This window comes from Notolepis coatsorum, assembly GCF_963971535.1.
Source record: "Notolepis coatsorum genome assembly, chromosome: 2".
Classification (NCBI taxonomy): Eukaryota; Metazoa; Chordata; class Actinopteri; order Aulopiformes; family Paralepididae; genus Notolepis; species Notolepis coatsorum.
In genome coordinates, this window is record NC_140166.1 from 88,043,546 (window position 1) to 88,063,162 (window position 19,617).

Genomic DNA, 19,617 nt, shown 5'->3' on the forward strand with positions numbered 1-19,617 from the left:
TTTGCGATCCTTTCAGGTTCACTGATGAGCGTGCCTTGTAAAGACATTTTGATAGTTACATAATTGTTCTTTAGATTTTCACCTGTAATGACTTTTAGTGTCTGCCACAAAGCTTTGCGTATTTTGGTAGCACATTTATTTCTGATCTTTATAAAATGTGTTTTATTATCCTCTGTTTTTGAGGACCTGTATACTTTATGGGAGAGAGCCTTCTGTTTCAGTAGTTGCATTATTTTAGAGTCTATCCAAGGTAATCTAGATCAGTGGTTCTCAACTGGTCTAGCCTCGGGACCCAACATTTTCCTTAGTCATTAAGTCGCGACCCAAAATTTTGAACCACTATGATTTATGTAAAAAAATATATTTGCAGTAATACGCAATCTTTCAAAACATGAAATAAACACAAAAAAGTGCAACAAAAGTGCAACTATTGCTAAAAACCCAATGAAATAAAAGAATAATAAATAATATATGCTTCTTAGCAGATTTCTTAGCTTAACATAACAGACCTAAATTTGGGGGAACTAATGGGATAACTGAGTTTGCAACAAAAGTGCAACTAGGGCTAAAACCCAATGAAATAAAATAATAATAAATAATATGCTTCTTAGCAGATTTCTTAGCTTAACATAACAGACCTAAGTTTGGGGGAACTAATGGGATAACTGGGGTTGCAACAAAAGTGCAACTAGGGCTAAAAACCCAATGAAATTAAATAATAATAATAATAAATAATTATGCTTCTTAGCAGACTTCTTAGCTTAACATAACAGACCTAAGTTTGGGGGAACTAATGGGATAACTGGGATTGCAATAAAAGTGCAACTAGGGCTAAAAACCCAATGAAATAAAATAATAATAAATAATATGCTTCTTAGCAGATTTCTTAGCTTAACATAACAGACCTACGTTTGGGGGAACTAATGGGATAACTGGGGTTGCAACAAAAGTGCAACTAAGGGCTAAAAACACAATGAAATAAAATAATAATAATAATAATAATAATAATAAATAATATATCCTTCTTAGCAGAATTCTTAGCTTAACATGCAGGGAACTAATGGGATAACTGGGGATGATGTTTGCTCCTGACAAGAGTCTCAAAGTCTGGGGTGATGGTAGACAAAGCAACTCTGAGGTCATGCTCAATGTCCAATCTGTTCCTTCGCTTTGTCTTCAGCTGGACCAGAGCTGAGAAGCCACTTTCACAAAGATAGGTAGTGAAAAAAAAAAAGTAAAAAAAAAAAAAAAAATCTTTTTTTACCTTTTTTTTTTTTTCTTTACACACACATCCGCGACCCACTCAAAATGGCCCCGCGACCCACTTTTGGGTCGCGACCCACCAGTTGAGAAACACTGATCTAGATGGTTGTGGTTGTATCTTGTAGGCAGTGATGTATTTTCTTATAGTTGTTTCTACCTTGTCATGGAACTCAAGTTCAAGTTTCTTTATTAGTTGTCATACAGAAGTACAGAATACTTTTATACAACATGCTTCTTTCTGTTACGCTCCAGAGACTGTGCTAGAAAAAAATAGATTAGTATAAAATAAGTATAGCAAGTATAAAATAGAAGTAAAGTACGTAGACAAAAGTGTTCAGTATATACATATATACAATGTACAATGCAGAGTAGAAGTAACTGAGTTACAATACAATACTATACAGTGCAAAGCAGAAATGGGATGAGGTACAATTTAGGTACAATTTACAGTAAGGTGTAATGAGGTATGGGTTGTAGTGCAAATTCTTTACCAATAAATATAAAGTGTGTTTAGGTGTTCTAAAGTGGGTGCTGCAGTGAGTTGTTTGTTTAAAGTGAGTGTGTGCGTGTGGATGTGTGTGCTGTGAGTGCATTTGATAGTTGTTACATAGTGTTAGGTCGCTTTCACACAGGGGCTGTTTGGTCCGGACTTTCGGACCAGAATTCGATAGTCCGGTTTTTCGGGTCTGTGTGAATGCGCGTCGAACTCGGTCCGCGGACCAAGCAGGCGAACTCTAGTCCGCCTGAAAACGTAGGTCTCGGTTCGGCTTCAGCGGACCAAACGCGAACCAAATATAGGAAGTGATTATTATTACCACTGCAGCACTCACTGCAAAACAAGCACACTGCATCTAATCTAATCTATCTATCTATCTATCTATCTATCTATCTATCTATCTATCTATCTATCTATCTATCTATCTATCTATCTATCTATCTATCTATCTATCTATCTATATATCTAACTGTGCATCTTGGGAAGAAGGAAGAAAAACGCGGCTTATTATTACCGAGGCGCACAGCATTAATAATGGATCAATGCCACGTCAATACTATTATTATTATTATATTATTATTATTGGTCTACAAGTTGTTTAGCGAGAGGATGGTGGTAATGTGCTTCAATAGAACAATGGATCAATGCCATGTCAAAACTCGCTCCGCTGATCTGGAGGGCTCGCAGACAGTTCACACACAGACACACACACACGCGCGCGCACACACGGGCTTGCAGCCACACACACATTTCCACTGTCCAATAGACAAGCGCCCTTTTCGACCGCGTGACATTGTTCAGAAGGTCTCGGTCCGCCTCACAGATTTCTCTATGTGAACGCAGGCGAACCAAATGAAGAATGCAACAATGTTGCAACTTCACCCCCAGAACCGCACCGAGTCCACCAAAACTATATGTGAAAGCGACCTTATTGTTCATTGAGCATCCTGACGGCCTGGGGATAGAAGCTTCTTCTGAGTCTCTCTGTGCTTGCCATGAGACTCCGGTATCACTTGCTTGACCGCAGCAGTTCAAAGAGGCCGTTTTTTGGGTGGCTGGAGTCTTTGATAATTCTCTTAGCCTTACCCATGCACCGCTTGTTGTACATGTCCTGGAGAGTGGGAAGCCCCCCTCCAATTGTGCGTTCTGTAGTCTGCTACGGTCTTCTGCGGTGCTATTCCCAAACCAGGAGGTGATATTGCCAGTCAGGATGCTCTCTATTGTGCATGAGTAGAAGTTCTTAAGGATCTTCTGACTGACTTGGAACTTCCTTAGGTGCCTGAGGAAGTAGAGGCGTTGCCGTGCCTTCTTCACGACACTGTCAATGTGTGTGGTCCATGTCGAAGTCCTCGGATATGTGGACTCTAGGGATGCACCGATGTGAAAATTTGCCACAGATACCGATTGTTCAACTAACACAATCGGCCGATACCGATATTTGTGGCAACATTTTTGTTTTTTTATATTTATTTTTATTTTTTATTTCTTTGTAATTTTTTATTCTTTTGTATTTTTATGAAACTACTGTATATTTGTGTTACAAATTGTGCTCACCGATATGAACATCGGCCTCTTTACTTACTTAAAAAAAGGAAACATCAAGAAATAGCACTATCTCTCTCCCAGTATGGTCTGCCGGGCTGCAGCTAGATACTAGTTCTCCCAGTATGGTCTACCGGGCTGCAGCTGGATACTATTGTCTCAATCAGAGCTCTCAACCAATGAAATTGATTGACAGTCGATTCTGCCAATTACGTCACACACCGCTTGCACCCGCCTCTGCTGTTACCACCAATCGGCAAGCGAGTATACATTTTTTACTTCCGCTTTTGTCCGCCATTGATTTTGACAACAACAACGTTAGATCCCCGCGGCGGCGCGGCCGACGTTTAGCTTTTAGCTCCGCAGGATGACTAAACGAGGCATAATGATTTTACTGCAACGAATGTTATAATAAAACAAAGCCTTTCTATACATGTGTCTGATTGAAAACTTTATTAACAGATTGCAGAATGGGTAAAACTCAGGGCTCTATGAGCAACGGAAGGAACTGAGCTAGTATGAACGAGTAATGCTTGCTATGTTCGGGTAAATAATATGCTGATGTTATTGAACGTGTAACACTAACTATATAACGTTAATGCCACAAAACTAATGCATTTGTTAATCATAAGTAGTAACTTTGATGCAGTAGCTTGTGTGTGTGTGGGCCGGGGGCGGCGTTGTGCAGGTCGCGACGCGACTGAACTTTTTTTTGCCTTTTGGCGCGACACAAATTGATGGATATTTATCGGCTACTGCCATCGATACATTCGAGCTTATCGGCCGATAGGCCGATTGCAGTCAACAAGGCACTTATCGGCCGATACCGATACCCGACCGATACATCGGTGCACCCCTAGTGGACTCCGAGGTACTTAAAACTGTTCACTCTCTCAACCGGTGCCCCGTCGATGCTGAGGGGGCTGTAGTCCCTGACCCCCGACCTCCTAAAGTCCACAATCATCTCCTTTGTTTTGCTGACGTTCAGGGAGAGGCTGTTCTCTTGACACCATCCCGCTAGAACCTTGACCTCCTCCAGGTAGGCCCTCTCGTCGTTTGCAGAGATCAGGCCCACCACGACTGTGTCGTCAGCAAATTTGATGATTGTGTTGTTGTTCCGCTGTGCCACACAGTCATGTGTGTACAGGGAGTAGAGGAGGGGACTCAGAACTAGGGATGGGTACCGAATTCGGTACTTTTGGGGTACCGAACCGAAACACGTCGGTACTACCGAGTATCGAATCAAGTGAGAAACCAAAAAAAATATATTTTTATTTTTTAACTTTTTTTTTAACTTTTTTTTTAACTTTTTTCTTTTCATGTCAACGTTCACACACACAATATATGCTTACCTAGGATTTGACTTTATTCAACAACAAAGCAGTCGGAGCAATGACAAGCCGAAAACTGTCGAAATTGTAGTTATTTGAAGTTTGGATTTTTTCTTTTTACGACTGAGGTAGGTAAATTTAATTTCTTGAGACTAAAGTACCGAAAAAAGGTACCGTTGGGTACCGGTATCGGTTCAAATGTGAAAGGTACCCATCCCTACTCAGAACACAGCCCTGGGGGGCCCCTATGTTGAGAGTGATGGATGAGGAGGTGCAGTTGCCTGCTCTCACCACCTGGGGTCTGCCCGTCAGGAAGTCCAAGACCCACTGGCAGAGGTCATAGTTCAAGCCCAGGTCCCTGAGCTTGGCTATGAGTTTGGAGGGGACTATGGTATTGAATGCTGAGCTGTAGTCTGAACAGCATTCTCACATAGTTCCCCTGCCTCTTGTCCAGGTGTGATGCTGCTGTGTGCAGCACATGGGCTATGGCGTCCTCCGTGGACCTGTTGGGGCGGTATGCAAATTGCAGGGGGTCCAGGTTGATGGGGAGGGAGGAGCAGATGTAGCCCTTTACTAGCTTCTCAAAGCACTTCATGGCTATGGAGGTGAGAGCTACAGAGAGACTAAACTGATCCAGTATGTGTTCTGGGTTTTAAAGTTGCAATTCATTTCTCCAATAAAGTTTTTTTTTTTTATCCACTTTTTCTCCCATTTTCAATTTTTCTTCCATCCCAATTTTCATATCGTCCAATTCAACCCTCCCCTGTCTTCGAACGTTGTTTCTTGCCTCCCACAAGCCGGCTGCAATGTGGACTAAGTCATACATAGCACGAGTCAGGCGCCTAAGGAAGTTCCAAGTCAGTCAGAAGATCCTTAGGAACTTCTACTCATGTACAATAGAGAGCATCCTGACTGGCAACATCACCTCCTGGTTTGGGAATAGCACTGCACAAGACCGTAGCAGACTACAAAGAGTGACACGTTCAGCCGAACGCACAATTGGAGGGGGGCTTCCCACCCTCCAGAACATTTACAACAAGCGGTGCAAGGGGAAGGCTAAGAGAATTATTAAGGACTCGAGCCACCCGAACAACTGCCTCTTTGAACTGCTGCGGTCAGGCAAGCGATACCGGAGTCTTAAGGCGAGCAGGGAAAGACTCAGAAGAAGCTTCTATCCCCAGGCCATCAGGCTGCTAAACGAACAATAAACACTATGCAACAACCATCAAATGCACACAGCACACACACCCACACGCACACACTCACTTAAACAAACAACACACTGCAGCACCCACTCCACACTTTAGATCACACAAACACACTTTATATTTATTGATAAAGGATTTGCACTACAACTCGTACACCTACTGTAAATTGTACCTAAATTGCACCTCATCCCATTTCTGCCTTGCACTATATAGTATTGTATATTAGTACACTGCACAGTATTGTATATTATATGGTAACTCAGTTACGTCTATTCTGCATCGAACATTGTACATATGTCTATACTGAACACTGTGACCTCATTTTTTTTTACTTCTAATTTACATGCTATACTATGTTATTTTATTTCATACTTATCTTGTCTTGCACAGTCTCTGGAGCGCAACAGTAAGAAGCATTTTGTATAAAAGTATTCTGTACTTCTGTATGACAACTATTAAAGAAACTTGAAACTTGAAACTTCCCCTCCGATACTCGAGGTAACAGCCGTCGCATCTTTTCACCTGCGCGGCTCGATCTTTCAGCGTCGGGGGTCTGGGCTTTGGAGGGGCCCCGCCCCCGTCGCTTCTTGATTCTACTGCGCAGGCGCACCAACCGACCTGTAGGAGTCGCTGTCCACAACGCCCGATCCCCACCCTTCAGTTTCCCTCCCCGTAATACGGCCAATGTGTATTACTGTGGACGACCAGCTATACTGAAAGCAATGTGGAGAGCGGGGCTCGGAACAGGAGGCATCCTGTTCGAGCCCAGTCTCCAGCATTCGTTGCGAGCGCCTTGCCCACTGCGCCACGTACCCGCCCATTTCTCCAATAAAGTTAACCAATATTTGCATTATACTGAGGTAATTTTGAGTTGGGTATTTTATTTACAATATGACACATATGACACATTCAGACAGAGTACAAGATTCTGACCATATTAGGCCTTAATCTGGCTGTCTCACACACACATTTAGAAAACTGGTTGAACGTCCTATGTCATAGCTCTCCAGCACTAGTGCAGGCCATTACCAAAGATTTACACCAAATGGTAACCTGGGTAACTGGCTAATTATTTAAACAAGTGTGCATCTAGCCTAAAGGCATACCATTGATTAAAACAAATAAAATGCAAAGTGCATCCGATTGTTTTAAAACAAGAGTCAAAAAGGTTGTAATATTATCCTTTATCTCACTAAAGCTTTAATGAATTTGAGATGAAAGATGCAGGTTTCTACTGATGTGTACAGGATGGGTGGAGATATGGCCAGAATGTCAGACGACAATATCTTGTATCACATTTTCATGATTCACAATATACACATAAGAATATGTTTTACTTTGCTTTTCTGTGGCTATGTTTCAAGCTGCTGGTGCTCCAGTTGAACCCTTTTAAAGTAGAGGAATAAAAGGGAAGGGTTAAAGTAGCAGCAGTGTGCTTGTGTGTTGTGCAAGGTGCTGTTTGTGTATGCTTATGTGATGATTTAGAGTCTTTCAATCAGTAGTCTGTTTGCCCAGCAGCCAGCTATGGTGAAAGTTAGATATTAAGTGGATTGTGCTACAATTTATCAACAATCGCCACAATCTCCCCGTGAATGCATATTGTAATGGAATTTGAATCGGTGACTGGATCTGAGATTATCATAGCCCCCCCCCCGGTGCAGGACTGTCTGGCTAACAGGCTCAGTGTGTAGAGACACATGGAGGTGACGTAGTCCCGTCTGTCTGTGTTGCAGGGAAGGTGGTGCTGGCTTCCACAAAGGCGGTGTATGTACTGGTGCCCCTGCCTATGGAGAGACAGATCCAGGACCTGCTGGCCAGTCACAGAGTGGAGGAGGCCCTCACCCTCACGGAGGGAGCACAGAGAAACATTCCCAAAGACAAATACCAGGTAACCAAGTGGGCTGTCTGTGTGTGTGTGCCTGTGTTGGAGAAGTCTTGTTAGTTTGGACTTTTTGAACCCTAGCTCTAGTCTTTTTTCAGTATAACCCACGATGTTCCTCATGCTAACTCTGGCTAGTTAGGCGCTAGCCACAAACTAATGCAAAATCAATAGGGTCAAGCTCCTGTCTGTGAAAGCTGACACACAAAGTATATTTCAGTTGTCCTCAGTCAGCTTGTAAATTGTAAATGGCTGCATTTATATAGCACTTTTATCCAAAGTGCTTTACAGTTTGTTCCTCACATTTTACCCATTCACTCACACATTCACACACCGATGGCGGAGGCAACCATGCAAGGTGCCAACCTGCTCATCGGGTTAAGGGCTTAAGTGTCTTGCTCAAGGACACTTCAACAGGCTGCCTGGGAGGAGTTGGAATCAAACCGGGAACCTCTGGATTACCAGACGACTGCTCTACCTCCTGAGCCACTGTCGCCACTGACTAGCTTGTACGGACAGCTATGTAATTTACAATATTTTCTGTTTTATTTGTGGGAAATTCTCAAGATATGAGTCCATAAAAATAATAAATGTTAAAGGCTATATATTTTTTAGAATTGCCTCATATCAAGAATTATATGTTGGCTACACACACAAGCGGGCCTGCATGTAACACCCTCTGTCTCCCTACAGTAACACACACACACACACACACACACACACACACACACACACACACACACACACACACACACCTCTCTCTTCCCTCCTACCTCATACACACACACTTGTGCCTTGTCCTGGTCTCTCTCTGTCCCTCTCACATTCACCAACTATTTTACATGACGACGTAGGGATGTCCCGATCGATCGGCCAGTGATCGGTATTGGCCGATATTCAGTATAAATGAGATTGGTGAATTCCGATAATGCTTTCGCCGATTGCGAAAACCGATCGATGACACGCGCGAAAAACATGATCCAATTCTCAGCGGAGTTCTCGCTCGCTGTCTTCTCTCAAGCACACACACGCTGCTGCTGCAGTGCACGCCTTGCCCCTCCCCCTCACAGACCCGTCGTGTCAACAAACCCTCCAGCAAGAGTCGAGTGCATGAGCTCCTCTTTCAACATAACTGAAGCATTAAACAATGTTATAATGTATATGTTAATGTACCTAGCTAGCGTTACTGTTTAAACAAAATGGCCCAGTAAACTATTCACTAGTTTAATACATGAGGCGTTGTCTAACGTTATCTAGCTCGCTAGCTACTGATAGCGCCTGATATCAATGTCTGATATCATCATTGCCATTCGTTTTCGCAGCTGTTGGCTAACTAGCTATCATTCAGTTGGCTAACGTTACTGTTTAAACAAAATGGCCCAGTAAACTATTCACTAGTTTAATACATGAGGCGTTGTCTAACGTTATCTAGCTGGCTAGCAGTAGCTACAGATAGCTCCTGATATCAACGTCTGATAACATCATTGACATTCATTTTTGCAGCTGTTGGCCTTATGGGAGTTTCAGTTCATAGGAAAATACTTTGACTATAATGGTCAGAAGTAAATTAACTTAGATACTGTTATGCTTAACACCCAGTACTACTTAATTTCTTTTTTTTAATCTACTTTTTCTCCCCATTTTTCTATTTTTCTCCCATCCCAATTTCGTATTATCCAATTCTACCCTCCCCTGTCTCGAACGTTGTTAGACCATGCCTCCCACTGGTCGGCTGCAATGTGGACCAAGCCTTGCATCACGTGTCCCCTCCGGTACACGAGGAGGCAGCTGTCGCATCTTTTCACCTGAACAGTGCGATCTCTCAGCGGCGAGGAGTAACGCGTGGGAGGCTCACACTGCCCCTGTTGCTTCCTGATTCTGCTGTACAGGCGCACCAACCGACCTGTAGGAGTCGCCGTCCACAACGTCCGATCCCCACCCACCAGCTTTCCCACCCCCTAATACTGCCAATTGTATTAGTATGAACGACCAGCCAAGCCGGAAGCAACGCCGAGAGCTGGGCTTGAACCCAGCGTCTCCTGTGTTAGTGGCGAGCGCCTTGCCCACTGCGCCACTTAGCCGCCGTACTACTTAATTTCTAAGATCAGATTAGATCATTTAGACACAGAAACAGCCTGTTGAGAACGGGACTGAAACAAAGGGATATAGAGGTTGCTAGAATGCATAATTTGAGTGGTACTTTCAGCAAAAGTACTTCAAAGGACCTCCGAGACCTGTATTAACTTGCTGAAGAGAGACTTGGAGAGATTAATAATAATAATGGCTTGGATTTATATAGCGCTCTTCATGACACCCAGAGCGCTTCAGAGTCCATTATTCGTTCATACACAGTCATACCGGTGGTGGTAAGCTACAATTGCAGCCAGAGCTGCCCTGAGGCAGACTCACGGAAGCGTGGCGAATAATCATCGCCTACGGCCCCTCCGACCACCACCAACATTCATTCACATGCATACACATTCATAGGCAAGTAGGTTAAGTGTCTTGCCCAAGGACACAACGGCGATGGGATGGACATGGGCTTGAGCGGGATTCGAACCACCAACCCTTCGATCATTGGACGACCCGCTCTACCCCTGAGCCAAAGCCGCCCCGATTAGATTGTCTGTGATGAAATATAAGAAAGAGAATGACTATCTGGTGAGTTTGTCGTTTGTCTTGCTTTCAGATTTTGCACAAAAGGATCCTCCAGCAGGCGGGCTTCATACAGTTTGGACAACTTCAGTTCCTAGAAGCAAAAGAACATTTCAGGTAAAGGTCTGCAATGGTGTATGTTTAACTGCATCTAAAGTGAGGCCTTTGTTAGATTATTCTCTTCTCTCCTCTTCTTTTTAGATTAGATTAGATTCAAATGTATTGTCATTGGCATCCAACAAGAGTAACAGTAACAGTAAAGTGCAATAGTAATATACAATGTACAGGTGATTAAACTGGATATAGAATATATCAATTGGTACTACTGAGTAATGGTGCTAATCGGATGCATGTACAGAGTTATAGTATTAATATGTACAGTGAAACGGGTATAAAGACACTGGTAGTAAGTCATACTGGCCAGCAGTGTAACTAGTAAAGAGTAGGTAAGGGATATGTACAATATACGAATGCCTGAATACAGATATAGTATCTACAGATATGTAAAAAGGATTACCGTGTATGCATTTATACAATGGCATGCAAATATCTTGATTCTGATTGGCTGAGTCAAGTTAGACGTTGTTATAACGTATAACACACTCCACGTGACCCCAGATCCCTCACACAACCGAATACATATTTTTTTCTTTCTTTTTTTATGTATCCGCCATAGATGGACAAATGGAAGTATGAATATCTTTTGAACGAATCCTCCAAAAAAGATAGTCAACTGGAATATGTTAGTTCGTTACACATATGTTGGATTATGTAATTGGTTTGTCATGTGACCCATTGTGAAACTAAAGAAAAATCGCAGACTTAAAAAAAAGAAGAAAAGAAATTGCCAAATTTATTTTTTGGTCCATTGGATCTACTATTGGATCTACTTTCTCTGTGGATGGTTTTGTGAATAAATCTCCATTATGCTTCAACTGTGTGTTTATTGTATAGCAATAAGGTTGGATGAATTGGGCCATTGTATAAAAGCATTAAATCACTTGAAGTCGTGTGTTTTACTCATTAGATCACGCCTAGGGGGGGTCTTAACGCCCCTCCGCTGCACATCGGGGCTAACAACCACCCCTAGGCGTGATCTAATGAGTAACGCACTCCTGTGCGTGATTTAATGCTTTATTATATGCAGGTATATAAGTAAGGGATAATGTATAGCTACGAGGTCATTGTCGCAAAATAATTGACCGACACAGAGTTTAGAATACCGAGGCGCCTCGCCAAGGTGTTCTAAACGTCAGTGAAGGTCAATTATTTTGCGACAATGACCGAGTATAGCTATACATTATCCCGCTTATTACATGGCTAACTTACTAACAATATACCTAATTCATTTTACACCATCGACAAGACGAGATCAAATGCAGACGCAGTTGTTCTGTGGCTCCGTCATAAATCATAAATAAAGTGATTATTATCATCGCCGGCAGCCGGCAGGTGTGTGGACTGATTGCACTGATGCAGTGTGTGTCAGTGGGCTTGATTGCTCCAGCTGCGCACACCGGTCATTATTGCCAATAATCACCGGTGATTATTGCGCGTTGCCCATGGCAGCGGTCTGTTATCGAAAAAGAATTCACCGCTGTCGGGGGCTATTGACCAATCACAATCAAGCATTTCGGCGAATGTGAAAACGCCATGTAATAAGTAGGTATATAGAAGGATTATGCAGGTATATACAGACAATCAAATCCTCTATTCTCTTCTGCTCTGTGATTAAACACTCCATCTTTGTATAAAGTCTTAATTACTTGTGCTCTAAACGTTCCCTAGTCCCGGTGCTCTGCTCTCTGCTTGTCTGATCTCTCATATCTGGGTTTTAATTAGCTGCAACAGCATCCCAGCTTGCTTGCACAAATCTGGGCCGCAAAGTCGCAGACCATATCATACAATTTCCCTGAGCACTCAAACGAGTTTGCGCAAACTCTCAACATGCACTCACACACGAAGCACAGCTACTTGATTGTTGAAATATTATATATAGTTAAGTCTGGTAAGAAACACTGATAGGGAAATTTACCAACACACCTGCCTCATTAACATTAGCAGGTTCCCCTATTATCATTGGATTTAAATACGAAATATTGCCAAATGCTCTGCCATCATTGTGTAACCTGTTGTGTTGTCTGGAATGTTCTTTGTCTCCATCACGTGAAGTGATCTACTCTGTCATCTGCTGTGCGCACAGATGGAGTCTGACTATTGACTGTTGATTAGACTGTTACTGTTCATGTAGTAGACTATCCAGTACAAAGGAATTATGTCTGTAATCCTGCATGTCTCACCTCTCACCAGGAAGGGTCAGCTAGACGTGAGGGAGCTGATCTCTCTCTACCCTCTGCTGCTGCCCTCGTCCTCCTCATTCTCTCGCTGTCATCCTCCGCTCCACGAGTTTGCCGACCTCAATCATCTGGCGCAGGGCGATCAGGATAAGGTGGTCCGGTGCAAGAAGTTCCTCATCACGTATCTAGGAGAGGTAAGTAGAAGAATCTAGCCGCTCTGCATCTTCTGGCCACCTCAGACCCACTCCTATCCGAGCTCCTGGCACTCATCAAAGCTAAGCAGGCTGTCCTCGCTCCACAATGTTGGAACAAACTTCCCACCACACCCACCCAATCCTCCGCCGTTGACTAAAACACAACTCTTGAATCAATATCTGGGGACATTTATGTAATAATTATATATATATATATATAATAATACACTTTTATTTGTATACCACCTTTCATACAGAAACTGCAGCTCAAAGTGCTTCACACTTTGACAGGCATAAAATGAGCACATAAAGTGCAGACATATAAAATCAGTTTTTCACATTAGGATCTAACATCCCAACAGGCCACATTGTTTATGGTTTGATTCAGTTTTAAATAGACAATAATAAAAAGAGTAAGATAAAATAGACAGAGTAAAATAGTGGAATAGTGCAGTGCAATAAAAAATGTCTGGATTACTGTTCAACAGTTCAAAGTCTTGTTTAAAACTTGACAGTCTTCCCTCCTGTTTGATACCCACTTTGACCCTACGAACCTCCCACCCAGGGCAAACCTCCCTCTCAGGGCGCAGTTCCCTCTCTCAGGGTGCAGTTCTAGGCCTGGGTCCTACAGTTTTAAAGCCTGACAGTATCTTGTTTGATACCCACACAGTTTAATACCCGACAGTTTTACTGAGAGATCTAGCTTCCCTAATGTCCATAGGTAGTGTGTTCCATAACTTTGGTGCATAGTTTGCAAAGGCTGCATCTCCGATTTTCCTTATACTGTGGCTTGGAACCTTCAATAGACCAGTAGTAGATGATCGCAATGTTCTAGGAGGCACATAGTTGACTAGAGCATTTGCAATGTAGCTTGGTCCTGTTCCATTTAGTGCTTTGTATATAAGGAGGAGGACCTTGAAATCAATTCTAAATGTTACCGGAAGCCAGTGTAGGTTAGCTAATACTGGATTTAATAATACACAATTTACTCAAGCCTAGTAACAGACACAATATTTCTGACACTAGGAATACATTCCATGAGATCCATAGATGTCCCTAGATACCAAGAACATGCAAATGGACTTTGTAGAAGTGGAGCAATCTTCCATTTACTTAGGTATGTATTTTTAGGCGGATTTTCAGAAAATAGGGCTAGGGCTTAACAGGTTAAAAGCCTAAATAAGCATCCGATTATTTGTAACATAATGGAGATGAACACTGGTTACTAGGGGTGGGGGAAAAAATCGATACGTAGTAGTATCGCGATACTTTGCGTGGCGATACTGTATCGATACAGGGACGCCAAGTATCGATATTTAATTATTCAAAAAAAGAAAATAAATTGTATAAGGAAGTTGCATTGTTCATTTCAATACCTGTAATAGTACAGTAGTCCACACACACACGGAATATGACTGTAATACAAACAGTTCAGTTTGTCAGGTACATGCAACACAGATTACAGTGTTTACATCTGTCTGCTTGAGAAAATACCATGTTCTGCAATAAAAATTATTGAAGTGAGATGAACAGACTGAACGTTATTTTATTAGATAAAACATGTTGACAAAGTTTTACTTTGCAGTTGAAAAAAGGTAATAAATAAAATTTGAGCAATATTTTCAGCGTATCGCGATATATTTAGTATCGCGATACTATCGTATCGTGACGCAAGTATCGTGATGGTATCGTATCGTGAGGTCTCTGGCGATTCCCACCCCTACTGTTTACAATCATAAAACACAAAATTGTTACAAATCTTAATTTCAATTTCGGGTGGAATCTCCTTTGGGTTGGAATTCCGCTTTAAACCTTGTAACATACGGAGGTATGGTCACTTTTCCGTTTTAGAGTCGTAGTGAAGTCTCTTTCTCAGAACGTAGTGTGCGCTTACTTGCGCCGCGCGTAATGAGTCTTTCTATCTCGGAATGCAGTGCACGCTTACTTGCGTCGCGTGTATCTCTCTCCCTCTCAGAGCAGCGACGCTCATGATTTCTGCGCCGCTGCTGAATGCATATAAGGGAAACACTGGGTAAGTAACACGGGGGCAACAGTGGCTCAGGAGGTAGAGCAGTCTGATAATCGTAAGGTTCCCGGTTGACGGATTGGCACCTTGCTTGGTGTGAGTGAATGGGTGAATGTGAGGAACACAATTGTAAAGCGCTTTGGTTAAAAGCGCTATATAAATGCACCATTTACCATTTACATTGTTGGTTAATTAAATACTGTTGAGCTTGAGTGTTACAGTCTGAGTGCATAGTTGTATAGACATATTTGCGTCATAGGTAGTAGTGTAGATGGTAACACATAGTACATAGTGGTAAGGTACATAATAGTTATCTTTTTTCAGATATTGATTGTAGAGGTGTGTTTTCAGGATTTCAGTGTAAACCTGCTAGGTTAATTATTTCCTCCATTTCCATTCCCAGGTCCGGAGCACAGAGGGGGCCAACGGCTGCAAAGAGGACATAGACACTGCACTATTGAAATTGTACGCTGAGCAGGACCATGACAGCCTGCTGGACCTGCTGGCTTCAGACAATGCTTGCCTGCTTGCAGACAGTGCTCCCTGGCTGGAGAAATACCACAAGTGAGCATTGCAGTCAGGGTCTCTTTTCCTTGGGCAGCGCGGGTCTATTCTTTAAATTCAATCAATACATTTTTGCATTGAAAAATGCCAGAGGGAAAGAAAGTGTGTTTTATTTTATATATTTTTCCCTCCAATTTTAGATATTTTGCACTTGGACTCCTCTACCATTATAACGGCCAGGACTCTGCAGCACTACAGGTACAAAATAATCTACTGTTATTATGAGAAATTTGAGTTTGATAAACATTACTGGCGTTCTCTTATTGACCTTGTGTCCTCTGTCCTCTGCTAGCTGTGGGTACAGGTGGTAGACGGGGATCTGCAGGACTCCACCAGGTCTGACTTGTACGAGTACATCGTGGACTTTCTTAGTTTCTGCTCCAATTATGACCTAATGTGGAAGTATGCAGACTGGGCCCTGAGGAGGGACCCTACGGTAGGTTACTGTGAGCAGCTAACAGAAATAAAATAAAAAATAGTGATTGTTCCGATTTGATTATGAACCAACTACCCTGGTTAATGTAAAGTGCTTTCTGCTCTTGCGATATGTTTTTGCATTCCAGAACACAACATTCTTGCCAAACTGTTTACAAGTCACATGGGTTGCGTAAAGTGGTAACAATATAAGAGTGTAAATTGAAATAGTTGTCATATTTTCATTTAATTTCCAACCTATTTCAACTAGGGGTGGGACGATACATCGATCCAGATCAATACATCAATCTAATTATCAATGATCCAATAGGATCGATACCACGTAAAAAGATCGGTTCATATCGATACTTTGAAAATCCCATACAAGTGGATCATCACGAGATGAGAAAACAAACCATCTGGCAGCAATAACAGCACGTGAAAAGCCCGTGTGTGAAGACGTTACTGCAGGGCTCCAGAGTGCGCCTATTTGGTCACATTTTGTGACGCGAAATAAATCCCTGCTTTTTTGTTCGCAACAAGTCCAATGAGTAACATGCTTTGCATCCTCGCCATTTCTGTATGCTTACGTTGTCGTAAAAACCTAAATTAATGTTAGCTGCTAGCGCTAACTAACCTAACCCTGCTCACAGGCACAGAAAACAGCGGAGATCCAATAGTGAGGGAAAGGGGGTGTGGCTGAGCCAGTCTCTCTCTCTCCCTCTCTACGTTCAGAACTGCCAATCATCCACTGATGGCGAAAATTATTGGTCAGTGTTGTAGCCAATGAGTGTAGCTTTCCAATGATACCCCACTTAGGGGGGTGCGAATACGGGATCTAGGTCAAAGTTGACGAGCAAAAACCAGAAGTGAATCACGTTTAGTATAAATGGCCATGGACGAGGAAATGGAATTCTGGAGAGCTTTTAATTTGGCACACGGTTTACCCGGATCTCTCCAGACCCATTTCTGAAAGCATTTTAATAATATGTGGACCTGTGTTTACATAAGACGGGTCCACAGGCTATGAATCTGCTGTGTTTTCCAGCTTATACATATTTTCTTAATATATTTTATTTTGGGATATTGCAACCACTACAGATAAATGTGAGTACACAACAGGCCACGTGAGCGGATCGGCGCGGCCGAGAAATCCGCTCTTCGCTCTTTAAAGCTTGGTCCGCTCCGCTAATCGCTCATGTTGACCCCGCCCCCAAGTCGCTCTCCGCTCGCTCCCCGCTCACCTTGAATCGATCGCTCCCCGCTGCCCGCGCCAGGTCGCTCGGCAGTTTTCTTTTTTTTTTTTTTGGAGCATGGTGTAAATTAGCTCAAACTACAACAGTCTACACCCCCTGGGCCCCTTAACAATTGTTTGTATTGAGCCGCATTGTAATTGTACCCATTCTGCAATGTTAAATAACATTGTTTATCCATTCACTAGCTCCATTAAGCGATGATAGGCTAGCCGAGCCACAATGCTATGGTCGCTGCCATTAACGTTAGCATGTAAGCTAACGACAACAACAATGGCGTCGATACTTTTTCTGCAGCTCGACCCTACTCAGTGAAGGAGGAGGAGTGAAGCCTGAACCGGATATCACAGGTTCACCCTTCTCATTGGTTGAAAATGGCCTTCATGTTTGTACATCGCCATCTGTTGCTTTGGCATTGTACTGCATGTATATTACATCAACAGTGTTAAACCACTGTGAGCGGCCTGGAGTGGATTGGAGCGGAGGAGAACTCTCGCTCCGGACGTCGCGCCGACTCATTTTAAAACCCACTCCTCGCTCACGTCAAAACCGGCCGCTCCGCGCCCCGCGCCGCTCACGCTCCGATCCGCTCACATGCACTGGTACACAAGTGATTTTCCTTTTTTGCATTAGTAACTTCAGAATGTTATCTTTCAAAAGAGACCAGGCTCATGAATGTGCTATACGTATAAAGATACACTTAACAAAAAAAGTATGCCGTCCTCGAGTTCAAGTAAAAATTATTTACACTTTTCTGGTTGCCTGTTAACACTTTTAGAGCCAGATGGCGCTGTTTACTGTTACTGTTGAAAGGCCAGCGCTTTAAAGTATACGAATACGTGGCGGTGTTTGCAGGGCTCAAACTATATTATATATCATAGCTATGGATATAATTCTATTGTCCGTTTGACATCGAGTATCTATTGTTCAATTTGTGAAAAAGAAATAATTTTTTCATCCATACATTCCCGTTTTATACCGTGGTGAATAGGTTTGGGCATCGTTTGGATTTGAACGATTCCGATTCTCGATTCCGATTCTTTGAGGATATTGTTATTTGTTTTGTTTTGGTTGCTGTACTGTAACCAGGGTATTAATTAACAGTAAACATATATATATATTTTTTATGAATCGAAATTAAGAATCTAAATTGCAAGATGGCGGCGTAGAGGAAGGACATAGTGGAACGGGCTCCTACACAAAAATCCTGAAAAAACCTGATGTATCGAACATACTCCACCTAACTTAAGTTTATGTCAACCCACGCTTATTAAGCACATAACCAACAAAGAAATGCCACCCAAAAGGACCGAACCGAGCAGGAAGACTGTGACATCGCCCGGCATTAGCAATAGTGCTAGCGTGAGACCGCAAGGAGCTAACGGGGAAGCTAATGCAGCTAACGTCGAAGCTAACGATGAAACACCGCCGATATGGTTTACTGGGGAACTGGAGAAAGTATTTGACAGAATTCAAGCTGTTACAAAGGATCAGATTAAACCGAATATATATATTTATTGATTGATATATATTGCATAGTATTTGTATATCGTTTGATATCCCTTGTATATTCCTTGTACATATACACGGAATATCCCTTTAGCCTATTACAGACCATAATATTTCATTCTCCTATTGGACAGCGGTCCACAGGCGCCGGGGCCGTGCCTCCAGAGTCAGGTTCAAAGCCACCGTCAAGACATGTCTGTACATGCCCGGCCTTGCCCAGGGATACGAGACAGAAATGAGGTTGGCACTAGATTGTTCGCCGTGCATATAAATATGGCGCAGGTGAATACAGAAGTAGAGTTACCCAATAAGTTGAAGCCTCACCCACGATACAACGTGCGGTGAAGTATGGCCTGTTTGGCCCCAAATAGAGCATTGAGACCGCGTGAGAATTAATAACTGAATTGTCAGAGTTTGGCGCTATACCGTCGAGTGCGACATATTTCTATTAAGTCAGTAATAGTCTATTTGTGTATAGTGTATCGTGCGGCTAAAGTTCTACAGTGACCAGCATCACCAACGCTTCCTCGTACCAGCTAGAGTGCTTATCCAGGCTGGGCTGCTTTCATGGCGCTTTCACCCGAGGAGACCTAGACGAGAACCGTGTGGACATGTACACTGGATTAATCTACCTGACGACTACATAGCCCTTTGCGGCTGGATTATATTTGTTTTGGTCCTGTGATTTATGGAGCGGAGAATCGCCGACGCCTACACGTGTTGGATTTACCCTGTGAGGAGACCAGTCGAGTCTGCGCCTCAGAGAGCCTGAGGCCGGCTAGCTTTCTTCACTGTGGAGCTACAGTCTACGGAGAACAGCTGTATTCGTCTGTGGATCAAGAGACTATTGCACCGTCTCCTGTACTTGGAGTCTCCTTAGTCATCGTTGACCAGACTCTCTACTACCGACAGATCCTCTACCCCTGCTGGCTTACAACCGTGGGGGACCCTTCCAGTATCTCCCGCTATATATTACTAGTGTACCA

General features: G+C 42.8%; 1 protein-coding gene across 2 annotated transcripts in view; it reads left to right on the plus strand.

Annotated features, from left to right (window-relative positions):
- The window catches only part of tgfbrap1 (transforming growth factor, beta receptor associated protein 1), a 72,129-nt gene that overhangs the window by 33,428 nt on the left and 19,084 nt on the right, over nucleotides 1-19,617 (plus strand). For both annotated transcript variants that reach the window (XM_084309034.1, XM_084309033.1), the window contains exons 4-9: nucleotides 7,574-7,728; nucleotides 10,409-10,491; nucleotides 12,685-12,865; nucleotides 15,295-15,455; nucleotides 15,596-15,653; nucleotides 15,748-15,891. In XM_084309034.1, the coding sequence (XP_084165160.1) occupies nucleotides 7,574-7,728; nucleotides 10,409-10,491; nucleotides 12,685-12,865; nucleotides 15,295-15,455; nucleotides 15,596-15,653; nucleotides 15,748-15,891 (782 nt within the window). The remainder of the gene's footprint in view (nucleotides 1-7,573; nucleotides 7,729-10,408; nucleotides 10,492-12,684; nucleotides 12,866-15,294; nucleotides 15,456-15,595; nucleotides 15,654-15,747; nucleotides 15,892-19,617) is intronic.